Source organism: Austrofundulus limnaeus, unplaced genomic scaffold (assembly GCF_001266775.1).
Source record: "Austrofundulus limnaeus strain Quisiro unplaced genomic scaffold, Austrofundulus_limnaeus-1.0 Scaffold159, whole genome shotgun sequence".
In the NCBI taxonomy this organism is placed as follows: domain Eukaryota; kingdom Metazoa; phylum Chordata; class Actinopteri; order Cyprinodontiformes; family Rivulidae; genus Austrofundulus; species Austrofundulus limnaeus.
Window position 1 is genome coordinate 968261 of NW_013952561.1, and position 24202 is coordinate 992462.

The 24202-nt window shown below is 36.6% G+C and overlaps 3 protein-coding genes across 4 annotated transcripts in view; 1 reads left to right on the plus strand and 2 right to left on the minus strand.

Annotated features, from left to right (window-relative positions):
* The window catches only part of nr1h3 (nuclear receptor subfamily 1, group H, member 3), a 20818-nt gene extending 19678 nt beyond the window's left edge, over nucleotides 1-1140 (minus strand). For both annotated transcript variants that reach the window (XM_014017019.1, XM_014017020.1), the window contains exon 1: nucleotides 961-1140. The gene's annotated coding sequence lies outside the window, so the exon portion shown is untranslated. The remainder of the gene's footprint in view (nucleotides 1-960) is intronic.
* A 1127-nt stretch (nucleotides 1141-2267) lies between these two features.
* Nucleotides 2268-7743, plus strand: arl14ep (ADP-ribosylation factor-like 14 effector protein). Its single transcript, XM_014017021.1, has 5 exons — nucleotides 2268-2440; nucleotides 4925-5120; nucleotides 5295-5420; nucleotides 5685-5725; nucleotides 7307-7743. The coding sequence occupies exons 1-5, from the start codon at nucleotides 2370-2372 to the stop codon at nucleotides 7533-7535; spliced, it is 663 nt and encodes a 220-aa protein (XP_013872475.1). The 5' UTR covers nucleotides 2268-2369; the 3' UTR covers nucleotides 7536-7743.
* A 13194-nt stretch (nucleotides 7744-20937) lies between these two features.
* fshb (follicle stimulating hormone subunit beta) lies at nucleotides 20938-23734 on the minus strand. The gene is made up of 3 exons (XM_014016985.1): nucleotides 23532-23734; nucleotides 22340-22523; nucleotides 20938-21176 (listed from the first exon to the last, which is right to left on the minus strand). Exons 2-3 carry the CDS (start codon nucleotides 22496-22498, stop codon nucleotides 20973-20975), a joined length of 363 nt encoding a protein of 120 aa, XP_013872439.1. The 5' UTR covers nucleotides 22499-22523; nucleotides 23532-23734; the 3' UTR covers nucleotides 20938-20972.
* Nucleotides 23735-24202: the final 468 nt, after the last annotated feature.

Consider the following 24202-nt stretch of genomic DNA (forward strand, 5'->3'; position numbering starts at 1 on the left):
GGCATAGTAACAATACTTTTTATACTACATTTATCCATTTTAAATACACTAACCTCACTCCTTTGTAACAACTAAGACAAAAATGTAATTAATTCTGAAAACTTTTCAGGACCCCACCTTGATGTTTCGGGACCCCACTTTGGGTCCCAACCCCAACTTTGGGAAACACTGGAGATGCTTAGGTGACCATGACTTTTGGACAATCAGACAAGACTTGAGGCTTCTGACATCAATTGATTTAGATTTTGGCAGTAATGATTGTAAACTAGCCAAATGTCTTTTTTAATTCATTCCCCCTCTCTTAACTTACCAGCATGAAATTGTGTGCACGGTTGAAATGGCTATTTTAAGCTAATTATCAACCCTTTAAAGTTCTTAGCTTGCTTAGTTTAAATATGTAGTAACAATCGTCAGAATGCGAGGGTTTAAAGGGCTTTGAAATACTTTTAAAAAAATAGGTGGGACATAAACATGTAGCACTAACCTGGATCAGAGTCAGACAGTAAAAACTAGAATGTTCAGTTTTAAAATGAACTATTATTAATGTTGTCAAGCATTAATAATAGTTCAATAAGCAATGCAGTTAATCACATTTATGGCAACACAGCACAGGCGAGCAAAAGATCCGAGTACATTCAGGAAAGGGAGGTAATCGCCTGTGAGAAAATGTTGTGGTTTTCAGACCAATGCTAACATTAGCCGACAGTTATCCAACCTTATTGATATATTAACTTTTACTACTAAACAAAACACCTGGAGTCTAGCAGCAGTTTAAGATCGACTCATTAGCTAGTAGATAAAGTTATCAGGTGTTAAGCGTATCGAAAGTTTACTCACTAACTTGGACACATCTCTAAACGCAACAAACAGGATGTTTAGGTGAGATTAGCTTCATGGTGGTCAATCCGCACTCAAGACAAGGCCAATAACACCGCCGCATGCGATACAAGTTCAACTCACCCAGCTGAGCTAATTTCAACTTCTCGGTTCCGTAAACACGTTCAAAAATGACAAAAAGCTAATTTTTTACTTGTAATAGACTTCATACAGCTATAACTTCTTGTCAGTTTGTTGTTAGGTTTTGTTTCTCCGTCCGTATGTGACTCCTGATGCTGGCTGTCTTTAGCTAGCTTAGTTACGTCATGTGACCGAGGCAACACAGAGATTCTGATGCCCTGGGTTTAGTCTTACAGGCAGAAACGATGGTTAGAGTTTCTTCCCGGAAATTGTCTTACAGGCAGCTTCAACAGCAGCCTACCCAAAATGGTAGTTTCAAAAATAGGAGGAGAGATTTACAAAACAAGTTAGGGGTCCTGAGAGGATCTTCAGAAATCAAACAAGATGTAATAAAAGCTCGTATGTGTCCATATTTTACTATATTTGCTATTAAAAAAAGAAAACAGCAGTGTGAATTTGAGACGTGTGTTGTCAACATGGTTTAAAGCGTTCACCATCTTCAATCAAGAAAAAAGAACAATGCAAATTTTTGGCTCTGTTTTCTCAGGGAGGCTTTAAATTTAACATTTTTGAGTGTCTTGAATACACAAACATACTAAAGAATTACAGCTTTATTTTGTCACATTTAGTAAAAATTGAAGTCAAAGTCTTAAAATCTAAATTAAAAAGTGAAACTGTAATTGGATATTTGTGATAATATGTTTTTTTCTTCACTGTGCACCCTTTTTATTCAGAACTTTTCTCTTTTTGTTTTATTGTTGTGTTTTTAGTGAAATAAATTAAATAAATAAAAATGAAATAATCGTCCACTTCTACATATCAGTGTGGCAGTTTCAAACAAAATGTAAAAAAAAAAACCCGTCTTGTATACAAAATATTCGAGTGTTAATATGGAGAGGACTATTATGGTTGTTTATTGTGAAAAATCCATGGATTATTGATTATTTATGATAATCAATGGAGTGAATTGTGTCTAGTTTCTAAATAAATCAGAGAAACATAATTTAGCTATATTAACACGATGATAACAACTATCAACACATAAATACATTCTGTTCAAGAATAAAGAAACAGGCAGAGAAAATCCTCACAGAATCCACACACCCAGGACACAACCTCATCCTAACCCTGATTGTACTACAATGTTTTAGCTGACCTGTATATTGTCTACAGCATTGTATACACAAATCCCTTGTGTGTCTGTCATACTTGGTCAGGTCAATAAGCTAATTCTGTATATTCCAAATCCACTTGTTGTGTAAGTACTCAAAACACCGCTAGAGGGCGGAATGTTCAAAATCTAAACCGGAAGTTCAGGCAGACGAAGAAGAAATCAACGATGCACAGTGCTCTGTCAGGGCTTTTAACCAAAATCTGTGTTATTGTATAGTTTTACCTATAAAACAGTCACCATGCCTGTCATTTGTGCGGCACCTGGGTGTAATAATAAGTTTGTGAAGGGCTCGGAAATCAGATTTTACAGGTAGGAGCGAAACCTGCGAAGTTTTTTTTTTTTTTTTAGCAGCACGAACCATCTTTGTGCTTGTCTCTTTTTGTAAAATGTGACTTAATGAGGTGTTTGAGAGAAATCGACACATGTTTATGTTTTGTAGATGTTTTTATGTGGTCGTTAAACGTCAAAAACAACGCTTTGGGCTTTGAAAGAATGGGTTCAGGTGGATTATTTTATACTATCGTTTTTACACAATACTCAAAGTCACTAGACATTGTTGCTAAGCACAAAGAAATATACTGGGATTATTTAAAAAACGAACATAAAACCTAATGATAAAGTAACGGTTTTCTTAATCTAAAATGCCAGGTTTGGATGGTTTGAGCTCGCAGTTTTTGGTAATGCATCAAAAACAAACACGATGACGGTTTTGTAGAATAAAGCAGTGTTTTTCAACCCTGCCTGGTCCTCAAGGCACACTGCCCYGCATGTTTTAAATGCTTCCCTGGTTCAACACAGCTGATTTCAATTGGTAGCTGATTAGCAGGCTTTTGATGAACTGTAAACACCTGAATCAGGTGTGTCAAAGCAGGGAGAACATGCAGGGGGCCTTGAGTATGGGATAAGATAACTGTCATAATCACTGTATGTGTAAGAGTCTAATAAGTCTATAAACGTATCCCATACTTGAGGACCAGGGTTGAAAAACACTGGATTGATCACCTTTATTGTCGATCACAGTTCTTCACGAATGTACACTAATGTTGATATATTGCAAGAAAAAAAAATCCWTTTGGTGCAGTCTTATAGAGCCTAAGCTCATAAAGTCAACAGAGGTGAGTGTTAAAAATACTTAASTAATTTGTGTAGTGTTAAATCTAAAGTGAACCATTTGATTTGCCCAAATGATAAAATCACATTGGATCATATTGTATAGTTGATATACTGTATATTGTAATCATAAACATGCTTTCTTACTGTAAATGTTTACTTAAAACTACTTTCCCACTGACCTAAGAATGCTATAAATTGCATCCTGTACACATTGCAGCAGCTCCTTGTAATATATATTTAAAGAATATATTAAGCAGGTAAACACATATTTTTCTTAAACCAGAGCACAGATCTAAAAATACCTGTGTGATATTTGTGTGGGTAAGTAGTACACATCAACTTTTGTAAATATACTTCATTATGTACACAGTCTTCAAAATCCTTCTTAATTAAATCATGGCTTTTATTTTTTTTCCAAAGCTTATGTAAGAGCCTAAAGCAAAATTATTTTAAGAAACAATACCAGAATAATAATAATTATTATTATTATTATTATTATTATTGTTGTTGTTGTTGTTGTTGTTGTTGNTTATTATTATTGTTGTTGTTGTTGTTGTTGTTGTTGTTGTTGTTGTTGTTGTTGTTGTTGTTGTTGTTGTTGTTGTTGTTATATTTAGTACTTATTAACAAAAAAGCTGTAACAACATCAATTCACATTATAAAATGATTTTAGTTTTAAACTCTGGCACATAATAACTATAACCATCTATAGCCCTTTTGTTTACGTCTAGTAAATAATATCTACCATATCTGTTGTGAATAATTTACATCTGCTTTCCTAACAAATTATAGAACAATGTCTGTAAAATTTACTGAATTATAGCCATTTTTGTCTTTGCTAAAGTTGATTATCTATGGCAGCGATCTTTTATCAGGTCAGATACAAAAGTTAATTGGTTATAAACGTTCGTCCAATGATTATTTTCTGCAGATTCCATTTAAATCAGTGCAGTGGTACAAGAGGTATTTTGCTAACAGACATACACAGTTAATACTTACAATAATTAAAGTTTTCAACACAAATCTGGCATGATGTGTTAGTGCTTATAGTATGTGTTGTGGAAGACTCTCAGCTACTACCACTCTAAATGATATCTTATTTTTTTTTAGATTTGGCTGCGTTATAGCCATTTCTTTACTGTGTAAACTCACTTAGCTGTGGCAGTCAACTTGAATCAGGCTGACTCCAAAAGTAAATCAATTGTAGCCGTAAATCCAAAGATAAATTCTTGAGAGTTTCGTCAAAATGTATCCACTGGTTCATGAAATATTTTGCTAACAGACAGACAAACGCACATGCACACAAACACAGTCAGTTTTCCCACCTTTGCTTTCCCCTCGTTGGATGTGAATAATAGAGGTTACACTGTCAGGTGTGGCACAAAACAAATACCACAAATAAACCTGAATTTATCTGCACTCAACTCTTTCCACATTAGCTGTAGGTTTCTGTTTGATTCCATGGTGTTTTTATAAATTAAAGATGCAGCAGATTTGAGCGCTTCAGGCAACTGCATATGTCCACTAGAATATTTCCAGTAAATGTGAAAGGCCCCAGTATTTTACAAGTTTGGACATGGTTGTGTGGAAGTGTTAGGGCCGGGAACATTCAGACTTGTTGTTCTAACAGGTGTAAAACTCTCCAACACGTCCTCTCCTCCTCTCCCCCTCGCTCACCAGGTTCCCTCTCAGTAAGCCTCAGCTCGCCAGCAAATGGGTGCAGAGCCTGGGCATGAAAAACTTCATCCCAACTGCCAACACTTGCCTCTGCTCCGAGCACTTCAGGACCGACTGCTTCAGGGACTACAACGGCAAGCAGTTTCTGCGAGAGGACGCGGTGCCCACGATATTCGCCCCGGGGCAGGACTCGACAAAGGTGAGAGCTCCCGACGCAGTCGAGCTTTCGCTTTGAACATTTTCAGCTCGAATGAAACCATTTTGTTTTGTTTTTTGTTTTCGTTTGTTTTGTTTTGTGTTTCTTTGTTGTTGTTGTTTGTTTGGTCTTTTTTTTTTTTGTCTTTTTGTTTTGTTTTGTTTATTTGCTTTTCAGATCGAGCTGCGTAAAAGAGCAGTGGTACCTAAGGAGACGAATGTGGCGAATCAGATGGGAACACAAGCAGACAGGGACAAAGTGAGAGAGGCTGCCATGCGGAGGGAGAAAAGAGGAGGAATGAGGGTGAGGCTCCTCTCACAGCTGACCACATCTTCTTTTTTTTTTTTTTACTTTAAATGTGTCACACAACTGTTTCCGTTGTGGCTTGAGGCAGTATTTTTGATACACATGAGATTGCATTAATTGATTTGCACAAAAGGTTTCTTTAAAACTAGAGCTAAATAATTCTTTTATTATAAACTGAATTAAAGCATGTGTAAATTTATCTCAGAACAATATTGTGCACTAACATAACGTAATAAAAGTGTTAATGTCCCGTTGTTGCAGGGTGGACGAGGTAGTCGTGGAGGAAAGCAGCTGTCTGACAGGTGAGGCCTTCTGATAGCGTTTCTTTCTTTTCTGTATCTTCACTGAGTTTGGAGGGTTACCTTGAAGGTTTTATTCTATTAAAGGGGAACAAAGTGCTCTTATCTTTACGCAAGGCAATCGAACAAAACATCCAGTTCTTTTCCACGTACTTAGAAATGAGATTTTTGTGGAAATGATCCTCTTGAGTATAATTAACTTTATTTCTGATTTAACTGATTGTGGCTGTAAGCAGCTGCTGGCAACAAACCAGATTTCTGTGCGTTGTTGAACGTGGTGTATTCTCCCCAAAAACTGACCAGGAGGGTGAAGGAGGAGCTGACATATTTCCAGAAAAGATTTAATCACTAGATTATTGTATTTGGTAATAGTTTTCAGGAACTCAAATGTTCCTTGTGGCTCTGTTCTTTAATAGTGTGAATGCTGATTCAAATCATTTCTGTAAAGTACTTCTGCATACTGTGCTGTTTTTAGCTCTTCAGATATTAAAAAGTTCAGCTTAATAAGGAGGTGCTATGATTTGTTGGTCTTTTTTAAACTTCAGCTAGCATTTTGATTCTTTTAGCCTTTACTTGTCATTTTGATTCTTTTAGCCTTTAGCTAGAGTTTTGATATTTTTAGTCTTTAGCTAGCCTTTTGTTCCTTTTAACCTTTAGGTAGCATTTTAATCCTTTTAACCTTTAGGTAGCATTTTAATCCTTTTAACCTTTAGCTAGAGTTTTGATCTCTTTGGTCTCAAAATAGCATTTTGATCATTTTAACATTTAAACTACCATTTTGATTCTTTTAACCTTTAGCTAGGATTTTGATAAGTTTAGCCTTTACCTAGCATGTTGAGCATTTTAGCTTTTAGCTAACATTTTGATTCTTTTAACTTCACCTCTCATTTTGGTCATTTTAGCCTTAAACTAGCATTTTGTTCCTTTTAAACTTTAGCTAACATTTTGCTCCTTTGAGCCTTTACGTAGCATTTTGATCCTTTTAGCCTTTACGTAGCATTTTGATCCTTTTAGCTTTTACTTAGCATTTTGATCCTTTTAGCCTTTACTTAGCGTTAATACGTTTAGCCTTTTGCTAGGTCTTGGATTCTTTATACCTTTAGCTATGATTTTGATATTTTTAGCCTTTAGCTAGAGTCTTGATCCTTTTAGCTTTTAGCTAGCATTTTGCTTCTATTTGCTGTAACAACTCATTTTCAGTTTCCTCTGCAAAGTCAGCACTTAACATTCACACTGCATTTCTCTAGTTAGATTACTGTGATTAGAATTTGATGAATGTTTCATTAGAAAATGAAAGAAAAAACTGGCCCCCAGGTTTTTACTCTCCTGACTTCATGTCGACTGACAATGCCCGGGTGCGTTAGACTCTGACAGCGTTAATGGAGACATACGCATAGATGGTTTTATATTTGKCTGTGATAAATTCACACTGTCATAATGTGTGATTAAATAAATAAAAAAGCACAAGTGAAAAGGTAATTATGGAAAGCCACTGTGGGGAAGAGGCTTCAAGAAAATTAAATCAAATTGTTGCATCCGAGGGAACAGATCACATCATGTCAGCTTTAAATCTTCATCATGCAGGCAGAGCGTCGCCGCCAAAAGCAAAGTGTACGACAACAAAGGCCGGCTGCTGTCCAACGGCGAAGATATGTGCGACTGCCTGGATGTRAACTGCATGGGCTGCTTCTACCCCTGCCCGGAGTGCGGCTCGCGCAAGTGTGGAGTGGAGTGCCGCTGCGACAGGAAGTGGCTTTACGAACAGGTGGAGGTGGAGGGTGGAGAGATCATCCGGAATAAATTCGCCACCTAATGAWCAAGGACTCTTCTGTTTTCTTTCTCCAATCAGGACGTCACAAAGCTTTGATGCAACTCCTCTCCCCTTCAGTTCAAATGTGAATGAGCTGTTAATTCATATCAGTTTGTGATGCTTTGAAAAGACAGATTTCACCTTTTAAACTATTATTTAAAGTTTTTGTTTTAATGATGCCAACAGGTGTTAATAAAAGTGTCTGTTTTTATTGTGGCGTCTTTTAAAATGAGTGGAAATACAGTGACTTTTTCAGTGTTCAGTCAGAGGCAGTCTTCCAAATTGACCTTATGCCAATTTTTCACAATTCATTATTATGGACAACCACTGAAGGCCAAACTGTGATTGTTTTTGCTGGTGTTTGGATAAATCATTAGCAAAATGTCATATGAACCAGACAATGGATGAAAATTCTCAGAAAATGTTCATTAAATGTGCATCTACAATTTATTTACTTAGTAACACAAAAATGACCAAAATGGCTTTAAGTCTATACCTTGTCATCATATAATAATTTTCATTTCACACTGGCAAAAATAGTGGGCAATATGTTGGGTCTTTTATTTCCCTTACAATAAAAACATCAGTATGGTATTGTATCAGTGCCTTCTATAATTGGAGGGTAAATGATTTGTCTTTCATAAAGTAATTTCTCAGTWATGAAACAAGTTAATAGTGTTGTAAAATACAATTATTTAGCTTCCATTTGGTCTTTTTTTTTTTAACGAGTGGGCACAAAAACAACAGACCGGACCGGCATGATGCAGCAGTTCAGAGCTGGACAACCTGTAAAACAGTAATTGCTCATTTCTCTCCCCATCACTCTGGCTCAGCTGTAGGTGAGGCGGAGGGCAGAGAACTTTTGTTTCATTGCTATTTTTTTTTTCCCCAGGAATGTTGATGACCACGGCTGAACATCCCTACCAAACCTGAACTGTGCAGCACAGCAGTGGGGGGGAAGCAATGTGTGCAGTCAGCTTTCCTCTACATCACAGAGCTAAATAATCTATTCCCTTTTGCTTTTTACTGCCGGTGCCTTGTGCGTTTTATGGCTTGCTCGGGAAAGAGGCAACAAATAAATTAAGCTTATTAATATTTATAAAAGGCTCAGGGCGAGTTGATGCAAACAAGTCATTCATCACAGAAGCTAAAATGTTCCTCCATACTGAACGTGASACCTCTCTCATCTTATGACTGTTGAAAGGAACAAAAACCTTACATTTCTTGGTTTTATTCTAAGCAACACGAGGATAAGCAGAGTTTGGGATTATTATTTTATGATGAGTTCGTTGTTGATTTTGGGGAAGTTGAGTCATGAGTTCCTGAGATGAGGATGGGTTAATGTGCATTAGAGTYATAGGCTGGAAATGGTGTTCAGAAATATATCACAGTGGTACAATTTTGATCCTAATATCTAAAAACCTTCAAAACAAACAAGTGGATAAATATTCTATAAACTCAATTTTCCAACCTCTGCTTCCTTCCTTCAAGCTGGCCTGTGGTGCTCACACGTTTATCAGTGTCCTGCTTTAGATGGATTTATAGCAGGACATTGGCAAAATGAGCTGATTTTAGATTTTAAATAGTTTCCTCTGCAATGTCTTTATTTCTGGATTGCAAATAACTCAGAATAAGAGATTTGGTTTTGCTTTATTTCATTGTTTTTTATAGCAAAAAAATAAGAGAGACAAGAAAACCCAGTTTGTTGATTTTAAACAATTTCTTACAAAAAATAAGGTCATGCAGAACATCCCAGGGATGAGGCAGATGATAGCATCTGTCTACCTCAGATTATCAGAGCGTGCTCATTTAAGCAAAGCTTATCAGCAGGACATAACTACGCCACCATGCGTGTCATAACACTGAACTGTGAGCAGATATGCACGTTACACAACTATCCTGTTACACCTAATGAGGACATCACAGAGAGAGTGTCTTATTGGTGAGTCTTGTTTTCCTACAACTGTTTTAATTACTCCCCCTACCAAGCACATATCAATTATCTGAGCGGGCTGCAACCATTTCTGCTGCTTCTCTCACTAATAATATTTGTCCCGAGTCATAAAATGTCTTAACTGGGATTATCAACTGGTGGCCCGTGGGCCACTTTGAGTTTGCTGAAGGGGAGGTCTTTTCCAGGTAGTGGAGGTGACATTGTAAAACTGAAAATATATAATGACTTTTAATATTTATTGTTATTTTTAAGGTACCACTTTACAATAAGGCTCCCCTTATAGACAGCTTATGAATAGTTTATAGATAGGTTGTTGATTCATCTGTAAACACTTTATATATCATTAATAAATGTTTATTATGGATTAGTTAAGGACAGGAAAGAGACAAAACTGTCCGTTTTCTTGCCAAATCTGTTTGTGAACATATTACTAGGTTTATAAGCAGAATTATGTATTGGAAACACATGTTTAAATAATAATATTGAACTATATTAAATATACATATTAACAACTGTCAAAGGGAGCCTTAATGTAAAATGTAAGACTACACTATTTATAAGGTTCTGTTATGACATTATTATTATTACACTGTGCAACACTTTACARTAAGGGTCCCTTTAATTACTGTGGATATGTATAATGTGGTGATACAGTACAATATTATATGTAAAATATGTTTTCAATAAATTATTGTGCTTACAAGGTAGTAAACTAGTCTGAAATGTTTAATAAGCACCTTTAGATGTGATATATACATGGACACATTTGGCTCACTATTTGGCAAGAGATCGGACAGTTTGGTCTCTTTCCCGTCCTTAATGAATAATAAACATTTATTAATGATTTATAAAGTGTTTACAGTTGAATTGATAACCTTTCTATAAACCATTTATAAGGCATATATAAGGTGAGCCTTATTGTAAAGTGGTACCATTTTTACAATTCACGACAAAAGAAAATACCATAGTGATGTGTGCAAGACAAAAAAATGTATGGTTTATATCAAATAAAAACTAAAATGCTAAGCAGGGACATTTTTTTCTCTTATTGTTGTGTACATAAAACCATATTTCTTTCCTCAGCTTGTCTTAAAGGTTGTGCAAAAAAAAAAGAAAGAAAAAAGAAAGAAAATATTAGAGAAATATACAGTGAGGCTGGAATTAGGATTTTTGAAATGGCCAACAAGCTAACATAATCAACATGTTTCATTCCTTACATKAGTATTGATCACACATCCATTTTCTGTACACGCTTATTCCTTTCAGGGTCGCATGGGTCACTGGTGCCCATATCCAGCAGTCACAGTGCAAGGGGCGGGGTACACCCTGGACAGGTCGCAAGTCCATCCCAGGGCCACACACTTAGGGACAATTTAGTTATCAGTTAACCTAACAGTCATGTTTTTGGTCTGTGGGAGGAAGCCGGAGTACCCGGAGAGAACCCACGCATGCACAGAGAGAACATGCAAACTATACGCAGAAAGGTTCCCGGGCCGGGATTTGAACTGGCAACCTTCTTGCTGAGAGGCATCAGCTCCACTATCTGAGCCATCACGCATGCCAGTGTTAGTTTAACACCCACAGTGTTAATTTCAACACCAACAAAGTGTCTACATGTGTCCGCACTCGCTGATGTTAAAATAACATTTGTGAAAGTGTTAAATTTTAACAACAATTTTTTTGTTAATTTAACACCATTCAGTGTTTAATATTTAACAATACTTGATGTCACATCAACTTAAAAATAGTGTTAGTGTTAAAATATTGTGTTAAAAGTAACACCAGCCAGTGTTAAATATTCAATAATATGGGTGTCATATTAACATTTCAACAGTGTTAAAACAGTGTTAAAAGTATTACCAGTGTATTATTATTATTGATAACAAAGGAAATTGTGGTGTTTGAAAACTTTTCAAACACCACAAGGTGTCCATACACCATCAACTTGAGAGTGTAAATTTAGCACTCAGAGTTAATATCAAACTCTTTGTAGAGTTGCATTAACACTGCTCAGTAATTAATAGAAATATATAATGAAATCACCCTTCACACACCAAGAAATACCTCTCACTCGGTGTCAATTTTTGGACAATAACATAAACTTAAAGTTGAAAAACTTGATAAAACTGAACAAGAAAGCTAACCAGAACAACAAATTTTTACTCTCATGAACTTTTTTAATGGTCACAAACATGCAAAAACATAATTTCTGCAAGATTTCTCAGCAAGGAATGCTGGGTAAATACTGGTCTGTCTGACATGAGGTGGAAGAGGGTGGGGCTTTCCAATAAACTGCTTTGAACACTGCATGGTGTCATAACAACAATGTTAAGGGTTATTTATATAAGACTTAACTGTGGGCGGAGCTTATTTAACACTGTCCAGTGTTGAGACAACACTGAGGAAATCAACACTGTGAATTAACACCAACACTGGGTGTCAGTGTACTCAGAAAGTGTTGAAATAACACTAGGGGGTGTTAAATCAACACCCAAAAGTAGAACACTGCAATTTTAACACTCCTGTTTTTGCTGTGTAGGAAAACTGCTAAAGCTAGCCTTTTCTGTTGTGGCCATAATAAAAGCAAAAAAAAAAAAAAAAGAATCTTGTGTTTTGGTCTAAAGCTTCATAGAGCTGCTGCAGAGCCGCCTGTTGCAGAACCCTGTATTATCCACTTAAAGCTGTGATCCTGTCTGCTGTATAAAGTTAAAGAGCTCCTTTTCACTTCTGTTTCCTCTTCAAGCAGCAAGTAAATGTAGCAGCCATTCATTATTTTTACCCACTTTTCCTTCTCGGGTCGCTGGGGGTTGATGATGCCCTTATCCAGCAGTTATTGTGAGAGAGGTAGGCGAGACCCTGGACAGGTTGCAAGTCCATTACAGGGACACAAAGAGACAAACAGGACAAGCAACCATTCACACCCACTCGCACCTAGAAACAGTTTAGAGTTACAGATTAACCCGACATGCCTGTTTTTAGTCTAGAAAAAATGGAAACAATATCGTAAATATTCACTGGGAGAACATGCATCTGATAAAGTTTTGATTTTGACAGTGTAAACAACAAAAACATTTACTCTTCCACACAAAATGTTGAATGTAACACAGAATATATACAGAAAGATTCACATTGTACTTCACTTAACCAAAAACCATATGACAACAGAATTCAAAGTTAATATTAAGTAATAATACAACAGCAGCAGAGTAGAGGTAGATTATTTTGCATAAGTTTCAGTAATGCAGAAATGTATAATAATAGTGATAGAGAGTTCTCTATAGTATAGAGTATATGATCAAGCTGATGGATGTCTGATGATCAGCTGTTGATGTCGGTGATGGCCTGGGGGAAGAAACTGTTCTTGTGTCTGACAGTCTTAGTGGACAGAGATCTGTAGCGTCTGCCAGACGGGAGGATTTCTAAATACCTCTTAAAAACATGACCATTGTCACATTTCTACTTTATCACTGTAAACATATTTACATAAAGTGCTCAAAGTTGTTAAAGCCAAACCACACAGCATCACTGCCTTTACTCTCCGTTGGGGACATCTCACCAGCCACCACCAAACTGACAAATGACCCACCTGGAAATGTATGAAGACATTAAAATGCTCTGATCCTTCACCATCTGTGTAAAGACCCAGTGGGGACATAAAGAGACATGCTCGGGTGGCTCAAAGATCATATAGAGATAAACAAAGTCAACCCTTCAACATCCAGTGTGCTGAAGCTGCCCATGGAGCTGTGCAGACCCAACCCAACCTGTGGGACAGATGGACTTTGGACTAACTTACTTTAACTCTTCTTGGATGGGAACATTGTGTGCTTATGTGGGTCAGCCAGTACCGACAGGCCCGTGATCAGAAACCCTCCTCTGCACAGCTGAAGCTTGCCTGAAAGCAAGGAGGCCATAAATTCCTGGATGCAGCAGAACGGACCAATGAGAGAGCTGGACCAGAGATTAGTTGGCCCTGAAGAGGTGCAGAGACTGAAGGAAACGTGGGGAGGACGTGGAAATCACGTCTTTGTGTCTTCAAAGTTTCTCCTTGTTTGGGGATGTCTGTGATTTTTATTTATTTATTGTTTGCATAATGTTAAGAAGTATTTCAGTTTGTCCTCCTTGTTATTTCCATGAAAAGAAGACGTCTGAAAGTTTTATCGTTTTGTCTAGTCATGAACAGTAGATGATGTAAATCACATATAGAGGTCTTTTCTTTGGACTTTTGCTACGGATTACTAAACCTTAATTAGCCTTAGCCTTCATTTATTCTAGTCACAGCTTGGATTTGTGTCAGATGTTTTTATTTCTGTATTTATTTATTTATTACACTTTAGATTTTTTTTCGTTGTGGATTTTAGATTAAACTTGTTATCAGTTCATCACATTTAATTTTTTAAATTTTTTTTACAAAATGCCTGTAAGCCCTCAACCTAAAAGTGGCTAAGTGTTTTCCTATGTCCTTTTTATTCTGATGGGTATAAGACAAAGGAAGTAAATCAGTGTCTAAGACAAGGCCACTCCACTGGAAGCCCAAATGGGGGAATTTTTTTTAATTTTCTTACTTAGTTTAATATAAAATAGATTTTAAATCATTTGTAAATGTAAAGTTTATAATTTATGATGCAACAAAATAAACAATTTTTAAAGGTACAAGTTAATAACACTTGTTCTGTTCCATACATACATACTGCAGTGTTTCACCTACCATTAATGACTGAATCCTCGGTAAGCTTAATCAAGTATCARTTTAAATACTGTCTGAAGTGGTCATTAGGAGAGAAGAAAAAGAACATAAACCTCCACAGGTAAAAACTTGGAAGCTATTACAGGACACGAACGACCTGAAGAATAGGAATCTTGTCAGTAGATGTCCACTCTACTGAAGAGGAGGAGTGAGAAAAGAGGTCATTAAAAGCTCAGACAGAATCCCTGAACACGAAGGTGAGAGGGTCAAAAGTTCTGCTGGATGTTGACAAAGAGGATGAAGTCACACAGCTGTCACCTAATTTAACTCCACTGTCTGCCACACAATATAACCATGAACTTGACAAGCTGCCAGTAATGAAGAAAATACACACTTCTAAGCTTTTAGAACGTAGAAAAACAAAAAAAAAAAAACGACCAGGTCTTTGCCAGATTCTAAATGATTCAAATCTAACCTCAAATGTACAAAAACACAAAATAGATTTCACCGAGTTCACCTCATGATCTGGCAGATGGGAGTTTCTTCAGGAGCAGCTCTCAGTAGCTGTTTTTTGTGTGATTTGATCAGAGGGATTTTCTCCCACTCTTCTTCAAAACATTACATTTATTGATGTTTTCAGATTTTTGTTTCTTCACAGCTTTCCATACGTCTCACTTCAGCATTTCAATCAGGTTGTCAGGTCTGGACTTTTTTCCAGCCTTTTTTTGTTGTGAATATACTGCTGTTTAATATACAGTGTATCACTGAAAACCTGAAAAACAAACTCAACTTCTTGTATGTCCTGATGCATCTCAGTAACCCAGGTAAAAAAATCAAAAAGAAAATAATTGTATAGGTCTTCTGGACGGGTTCTTCTCTAATGAAACGTTTCGTCTCTTCTCCAAGAGACTTCTTCAGTCTGAGAGTTTCAGGCAAAATTCAGGCTTTTAAGCCCAGCCTCTGTATGACTGATACTCACTGTAATCCTGACTGTTATCCTGACTGGGCTTTCCTGAAAGCAGACAGGATTCCATGCAACCTTCAGGTGAAAATGAAGACTCCAAACCCAGACCCAAACCAGTTGTTATTCCGTATGTTGCGTGTGTTTCGGAGAAACTGAGACRTTTATTTTCTAAACATGATGTCCCAGTGGCTTTCAAACCCCAAAACACATTACGGCAAAGGCTGGTTCACCCCAAAGATCCGGTGCCCCGGCACAAACAGAGCAATGTTGTATATGCTGTTAAGTGCCAGGAGGACTGCGACCAGTTATACATCGGGGAAACAAAGCAACCACTGTTCAAAAGAATGTCCCAACACAGACGAGCTACATCTAATGGCCAGAACTCTGCAGTTTTCACTCAGTTACAGGCCAGCGGTCACTCTTTCAGAGATGAGGATGTTCTCATTCTTGATAGAGAGGAACGTTGGTTTGAGAGAGGAGTARAAGAAGCCATTTTTGTGAAGAAAGACCGTCCATCATTAAACAGAGGTGGAGGCCTCCGTTTTCAGTTGTCCCCCTCCTACAGCGCGGCCATTGCCAGTATCACTCCACCCCTGTTAACAATAAGTGTTAATTAGGTGTCAACGATAGCCATGTGATGTGAGTATCAGTCACATGGAGGCAGGGCTTAAAAGCCTGAATTTTGCCTGAAACTCAGACTGAAGAAGTCTCTTRGAGGAGAGACGAAACGTTTCATTAGAGAAGAACCCGTCCAGAAGACCTATACAATTTTTTTCTTTTTGGTTTTTTTCTTATGTATGCTGCTTTGTTATTGGTGCTACATTTGAAAAACAGTATGTACAATTTAAAAATAAACAAAAATAAAGAATAAGCTTTTCTTTCAACTTGTATACATTTCTCAAACATAAAACTGACAAAATTTTCACTTGAAATGCAACCTGTAGCCTAGTCAATGGAGTAATATTGATACTGGTATTGGTATCAGTTACAAGTGGGCCTTTTGTACAAGTATGAGTACTTGTAAAAATGCTGATATTGGGACACATACTATTTCAAATGTTGCAACAGTATATAAAGGCCCTGTCACACAACTTATGCCAATGTATGAAAGGTTTGTCCAGCACTAAAGATGTATATGCAGAAAATGGAATAAAAAATGTACTGGACGTGTACATACTGTAATGCTAAAAAATAAATTTAATTATATACTGTATAGCYGATATAAGTGAAAGAGTCATGAAATTTTCACAAGTTGGCATGTTGTCTAGAACATTATAGTGTGACAGGATCTTAACATGCTGTACATTTCATTGATTCAGTCAGGGGGACTGCAGGTCCAGGACAATCAACCTTGTTCTAATAAAAGAAAAGTGTTTTTAAAGTCATTGTGTTATGTTTAAGTTCCAACTCAGTAAGTACCAAAGGTTTTGGTACTTGGTATCAGCGAGTACCCAAACTGACTCGTACACGATTTGAGAAAACATACTGGGACACCCCTACAAGAGCTGAAATTTACCCAGCGCTGATGCTCCTTTGTTCTGTGAAATGTGGTAGTAACAGAGCTGAAACAGACAACATGAAAGGGTCAGCTGATTTTATGGCTCAATAATGTGATGAACTGATGATGTATGACCACCTGATCATGAGAACAAGAACAAACAGATGTATTTATGATTATCTGTGTATTTTGAGTTTATTCTTTACCCCCTTTGGTTTTATCTTCATGTTTGTGTTTGATTTTACGTTCTTATATGTTCAATTCCTCAGTGTAGCTCTGCTCTTGCCACACCCACCCGATCCTCATCTTCACAGGTGTTTGTCATTTAGTTCGTCAGTGTTTCCCTTTATCCGTTTGGTCCTCCCACATCTGCATTAAACCTACTCGGTGCACCGTCCCAAACTTCTTTTTCCTGATCTGAGCTCCTTGAGTTATTTCCACAGATTTGTCAGTAGAGTTGGCAGCAACTTTTGTTTCTTTGTTCTTAAATTGTTTACTTATTACTCTCGAGGCCTGTTTGCATCTTGGGGTTTGCCAAAACTACTGGCAGCATCACTGCAGAAACTGATGGTGGGATAGAGATTTATGGTGATGCACGGCAACTTCACTTTAAGTTTAAAGCATATTTGACCACAAAGATGGACAACTAAACTGAGTTATTTCATCACATTTTGAAAATGATATGAAGGAGACATATACTGTAGTTTTGTTTTGATTTAAATACAAGGTTTTTCTCTTTTTAATGTGTTTTAGCCAGCTTCCCATGTGAAAAGTAATTATCATCTTATTTCTTTTGTTTGCAAGTATTGTCAGAAATGTATTTTTTCAACTTTGTTTAAGATTAAGTTTAATCTTTTGTTGATCTGACACCTCCGGCTGTTTCCATTAGATAAGTAAATGTTGAGGTTATGACACTAAAGTTGAAAAAAAGGAGCAGCTTACTGGCTTCTTTCAGTCTCTTTGTGTGATAACCTCATTTGCTGCAAGAAACTTTGGTGAACTTTGCCTGTTACTGCATCGACTCCACACAAGAAACTTAAAAACTTATCTCAGCAACAAACAATTTGTTTCTCTATTATTTCCCCATTTTGACCTTCAGTTTGCTTTTGACCTAAAGTACACAAATTTGTCTGCCATCGTTCCACCGTGCATTTCTTTTGCACCCTTTTCTGCTCTTATTGATCACTTCATTGATTGCATCACTTTCTGAGATCCTTTGGCTCTAACATTTTCACCAGCAGTTGGCTGAAATATTGATAACCTTTAAATACAAGCTTCTGCAGCAACACAATAAACACAAAACAGTCTTGTGATTCTAAGGTAAGAGCGTTGTTTTCTTTTCACATAAACAGACTGGATTGTCAGATTGTATATAAAATGAAAACATAATGGTTTGAAGTTCACCATAGAGAATAAAAGTCAGGATTAGGGGCCATCTTTGTTTCATGAAGATTCCTGGTTGTAATGGCAGCCATTAATCKCTGTCATTTGTCACTCCCTGTGTGTCGATCCCATAAGATCAAACTGTCTGACCAAGGGGAACACATTTCACTCCAGAATGCCTTGATAGTCTTGAGATTTTATTAAACCCTGCACAGATATTAAGTTAGATGCAGCAAAGCAGCTCTAAAATATAACTGGGCCTCCTCATGGTTCACTGTAATGTGCTCTTTTCTTTCTGTGTATTTGTTAGGTTTGTTACTATAGAGCTGATGTAACACATTGCCATAAAGCTCCAATTTTGTCTCATCTGTCCAAAGGACATTCTTTCAGAAGCTTTGTGGTCTGTCAACATGCCTTTTGGCAAATTACAGTCTGGCTTTTTCTATGACTTCATGTCCTTCTCTGTTGTCATCCATTAAGTTCACTTTGGCTGAAACAGAGACAAATGGTACGCTCCGACACTGATGTACCTTAACTTTGGAGTTCACCTCTAATCTCTGTGGGAGTTGTTCAGGGCTCTTTCAATTTGTCATCAATTTTTCACTTGTGTCCACGGATGGCTGCAGTCCTGTGGACCTAAAACTTCTGAATCTGTGCAGCTGTAGTCACAGGAACATCCAGTTTACACTGTAAATGTCTGTCAATGTTTATTTTCCTGAGCTTTTAAAACATTTCTGTCCTTGGCTTTCTGTGCTCCTTAAGTCTTCTTATTCTTCTTCTTCATATATTTTATTGGTGGTTGGCAAACAACTTGTGGTGTGTTCAGATCTCTTGTTTAGATCTGACGAGGCTGGAACCCATTTTTGCATTGCAAATCTTAAATAAATCAACGACAACCAGTTTTGAAGTGCATCTTCTTGTTTATTCACGTGTTTCTGCCTTTTAAAAAACTGATTTCCACAACAGTGTGCATTACCACCACCTACTGGTGTGGGTGAAAACGCTATATGACTGTATTGTCTGTATGATTATTACTTAAAATATTTTATTATATTCACTGAATCTTTTTGTACTTGTATTTGATAAACTCTTTTCCATACTGAATTATTTAATTAAAAATTAATCATATTCTGTTAATTAACTTTGTTTTCTTTAAGAATCTTATTAAAATGTTAATACTTTTGCTTCTTGAATCTTTCTGTAATAAATTTAATATATTGAATATTTCTTTAATCCTTCTGAATTCCTCCATCATGTCTTTTCTCTGTCTCTCATATCTTTTACATGTTAATATCACATGTTCTATTGTTTCTATCAATCTACAATATTGACAGTTTCCATTTTCATGTTTTTTTATTATAAAGAGTGTGCTGTTAAGTCTGGTGTGTCCCAATGTCAATCAAGTTACTAGTCTCTTTTTCTGTCTGTTTCTCCTAGTTACTCTCATTTCTCACACTTTCCTTTGGATCTTATAAAACCATCTTCCTTTTTTCTTCGTTCCATTCTTTYTGCCACTTTTCCATCAGTTTTTGTTTGACCAAAACTTTTGCCTCAGATTTACTTGTWTTGATTTWGAAGTTGATTTGTCCTGCTCCATAAGTGTGTTACTTCTCACTCTTTAAATAGGCAAACTGACTGATTACAAAATTGAAGACACCCATAATGCTGATAACAAGGCACACTTGAGTTTAACATGTACTATGGTCAAAATACTTTTGATCTTTTCTTAGAGTACCATCCTGTCAAAGCCTGTTTCACTTACTTGCTTTTTTAAAAACAATTATGTTGAAATATGAAGCAATCTGGTTTTCATTGGTTGATTCTTATGTTTGTTTTTACTTGTCAGTTTTGAGCTGTTTCAGTGACATTTGTGTTTTTTTCTCCTTCTTCAGTACACAATCAAATTGCCTCTGTCAGTCAGCCCCAGGGCAGCTGTGGCTACAACGTAGCTTACCATCATCAGTGTGTGAATGTGTGTGTTTCAGGTGAATGACTAAGTGTAAAGTGTTTTGGGGTCAAGCTGGGCTTGATAAAGTGCTTTAAGTTCAGACTTTTTACCATTTTCCAAATTTGTGTCTGTCTRAAACTAAGTTTCAGTTAGGGTAGCCTATTTGATGCTAACTTGTGCTTTCATTTAATGTCATAAGAAAAACAAAATTCTACCTCATTGTTGGTCCATAATATTTATTGGCAGATTTTTCTACAAACAGAATTCTGCTAAAGAAAAAAATTAGTAACAAAAATTAAGTCAAGTATTTTACAAACTTAAATCAGAATCAGAATCAGTTTTATTGCCATTGTCAGTGATAAACACAAACTAAATGAACTTGCAGTTAAATTGAACTCTAAATACATTTTGCTTAAACTTAAGATGTATTTAATGGGTTTTAAATTGTCATATTAATATGTTACTTAAGCAGAAACAAGTTGGTTTGTGTTCCACTGTTATGTACTTGTTTATGCACAGAAACAAACACAACCATCCTTTTTTTTTTTTGCATACTTTGCTTTTTATGGATGTAAGCTTGTGAAAAACGAACCACAGGCGAACTGGGACTCTGGTGACACTCACAGACTATATATTTTAATTTCCACCTGTCAAAAAGAGACAAAGCTTTCTATTTTCCCTGATATAAACCTCTTTCCCTGACTTGCAGGATTACTGTACTTTCGGGGTCACTTGCCTCGGTCAGGAGAAACAGGGAACTGTTGGTTCTCTTAGTCAGCTATTCTAACTAAATCTAAAGTATATTTTTCTTAAGATGATTTTTTTTATAAAGGTGAAAATACAGTACATCTGCTCTGGTGACAAACTGATGATTCTGCTTAACCAATAAAAAATGTCCTTTTAAAACAAAGTGGAAATTTTTTTAAACAAAGAAAATTAACACTCGAGTTACAAGCGAGACCTTTTTTATTTAATTTTATTTTAGTGCCAAGTGACCCAAAGCTAATCAGTAGAGGCTGGATGAACAAACGTCTGCATGCAAGCGTGAGCACTCTGTGGTTTCTGGGTTGCAGGTGCTACAGTGACAGCTCCGGGCCACCGGGTAGGTGATGCCCATCGGACACCCGTCAATATGGGTCACCRCGTAGGACCAGTCCCCGTTGCAGACGTGCTGTTCAGGCAGGTTGACATGGCTGTCGTATATGGGATCCTGCCACCAACACAAGCAGAGTAAAATTAATAATTTAGTCTCTCAAACAAATGAAAGAATATTCTTTTTTTTAAGCATAATATTCTAATGATGTTTTATATTTAAGATATTCGAAAACAAATGTAAAAAAAATTAATGTATATTTTCCACCACCTTTCATGCCAGACTTTCAGACTAAGATCAACTCATGTTGAGAATGACTTTATGAGAAATTAAAAAAGTTTTAGTTATTTTTAAATTAGCTATTGTTGATCAGCTGTGGTGGCCATCTTGAATTGGATCGACTCCAAAAGTGAATGTCTTGTAGATGTACATGTAATGATTATTTTCTGAAAGTTTCTTCTAAAGCCATTCAGTGCTTCATGGGATATTTTGCTAACAGACAGAGTTGACGTCAGCGGGTGTTATTAACATTTTAAGCACAGATCTTTTACAATATGAAAACTTGTGGCGTGTGTGTGTGATATGTAAAAGATTATTAACTACGAACACACCAATTAGTGCACTGTATGTAAAAGTGACTCAATTATGTCACATTTTGTGTTTTATATATTCAATTGGCTGTGGCAGCCATCAGTTGCAGAGGTGCATCCAGTGATTATTTTCAGAAAGCTTCAATGAAATTTGCTCAGTGGTTCATGAAATATTTTGCTAACAGACAGTTGATGGCAACATTTTAAACACAGCCCTTGCCCAATCGGTTCACACTTAGATTATTATTTTTAGATTACTATTTGTAACAATGGCAAATTTGTTGCTGTTTTGGTGGTTTTGTTATGTAGTTATTTAGTTGGTTTAGGCAGCCATCTTCCATCTGGCTGCCTCTAAAGGTTAATCACTTGTAGATGTGCATCCAGTGATTATTTTCTGCAAGTTTCATTCAAAGTTGTCCCATGGTTCATGAGATATTTTGCTAACAGACACCCATGCATTGGCAAAAAACAACATTACCCACCTTCCTCTTTTTGCAGTGCACWATATGGAATACTTGACTAAATTAAAAATAAATATCACAGTTTGAGAAAATCTCTCAAACTTGATTGGGCCAAACTCAAATGAAAAATCTTCCCTGTCACAACCTGCATTTGGAGTTATTGATCAGATTCCAGTTTATGTTAAAAACAACAAAACAACAAGCAGGCCCGCTGTGAACCCTCCGTCACCTCTTGGTAGCACAGTCCTTCACATATGGTGGTGTGGATGAACTTGACGGGGCCGCAGCCCTCCACGGGGATGCTGACGTTCTTCAGATGACAGACTAAGCTGCAGCCCTGCTCCGCCTCCGCCAGCACCAGCAGCGCTGCCATGACAACCAGCCGCATCCTCCACCTGGCGCAGCGTAGACACCTGCCGCAAGAGGTGGTCACAGCTCGTATAAATGAAGGGACAATAGAACTGGAGCTGGAGGTCCGACCTGCTGATCTGAATGGAAAGTTTGGCGCTTTGCCTCAAAACGGTTGTGAAGCCTTCTGATAGTGCAGCCAAATGATTTCACTTTGGAAAACTCTTAATGCAAGAATTTATTATTTTGTGAGGAAGCTAATGTTTTTTTCAGGAAAGAAACTATTGTTAATATATTTGATAATTTAAGTTAATTTATTAACCTAATAGTTTGAATCATTTTGCATAAAGAGCTCATCTCAGAGTCCAAAAGTTGAAAACTGACAGTGAGGGCATAAAGAAGTTAACATTACTCAAACCTGGTGGCTCTTCATTTGTTAAAATTCAAACGCATGATATTTTTACATCTAACTGGAATAAATAATCTTTCGTTTATAGTTTTCACTTAATAAAATACCTGTTTAAAAGCTCAAAGTATATAAAAAACCTGCACATTATTTTTGTCTTATTCTGGGTTATTGTCATGAACGAATATTTCAAAATAAAATGAAGCATCTTCACTTAAAGTCCCATTTTTAAGTGTGACTTTTTATTAAATTGTTGCTGAAACAAAGAAATGTTTCAATATATCAAGACTTTAATAAGTGTGAAACAGAAATAAACTGAACAAATGTTAATATGTGAAAAACAAAGTGACAAAACATTCATTGGGCTTTTCTTTTTCAAAATAAGACGGTCAAATAAATATGCAGAAATAATGATGATCAAGTTGTTATTTAAAAATATAACTCCTTAGTGTTCACATTAATCCTGAATCCTGACAAACTGAATAATTTCTGGTTCTTTGGTGATTTTTGGCTTGAAGAAATCTTTGTCAATTTATCATTTGAAAAATGTCTTGTTTTTAATTTATTTAGAATTTTTTTCTAGCAAATTTGTTTTGTTGCTTGTTTTTACTAAAAAAAGAGTGTAAAATCTCTTAAAGCAGCTGATCAGTTTCAGTCAGAATCTTACCTGTGGAGCTCCGGTGTTGCTTTGAACTCAGCTGAAAGTGCTGCCTCTTCTGTCCCTCTCTGAACATCTGTCACTCCTTCACTTCTTCAAATACTGCTGCTCATAATCCTGTTAATCTGCTCGACCTTGCATCGGCCCTGCATCGCCTACCTGTTTTGGACTYGAAGCCAAATCCCCGTCTTTTTCCTGTCAACAAGCTGAGGAGCGACGCATGGCCCAAGGCCTTCCCTCCTACACACCAGGAGGAGCGACTCCAGAAATCTGCTTTGGATTACAGCAATGAAAGGAAGATTAAAAACACACTCCCACAGTCAGATGGAAAACACTGATACGACAGGTAGTAATTAATTTAGATAAGAGGTCTTTGTGAAACCTCACAAAGTCAGCTTAAAGTTAGAGTCTTGATCCTCAGACCCTTAAGAGCCATTATCTTTTATTTTAAATTGTTCCGTCAGACTGAAACTGTCCCAATCTGTGTCTCTAGTTTCAGATTCACAGTGTAGAATTAAAACTGGGCATAAAGAGAAAACTCTAAAACTTTGTAACTTTAGACTTGGAAGTGGGAACAAAAAACAAACGTCCAAAAGTGAACAAAAACATTTATCAGAAGCTTTAAAGTAGATTTATTAATTGAACTGAATGAAAACATGAAAAAGATAAAAGTTTTGTAA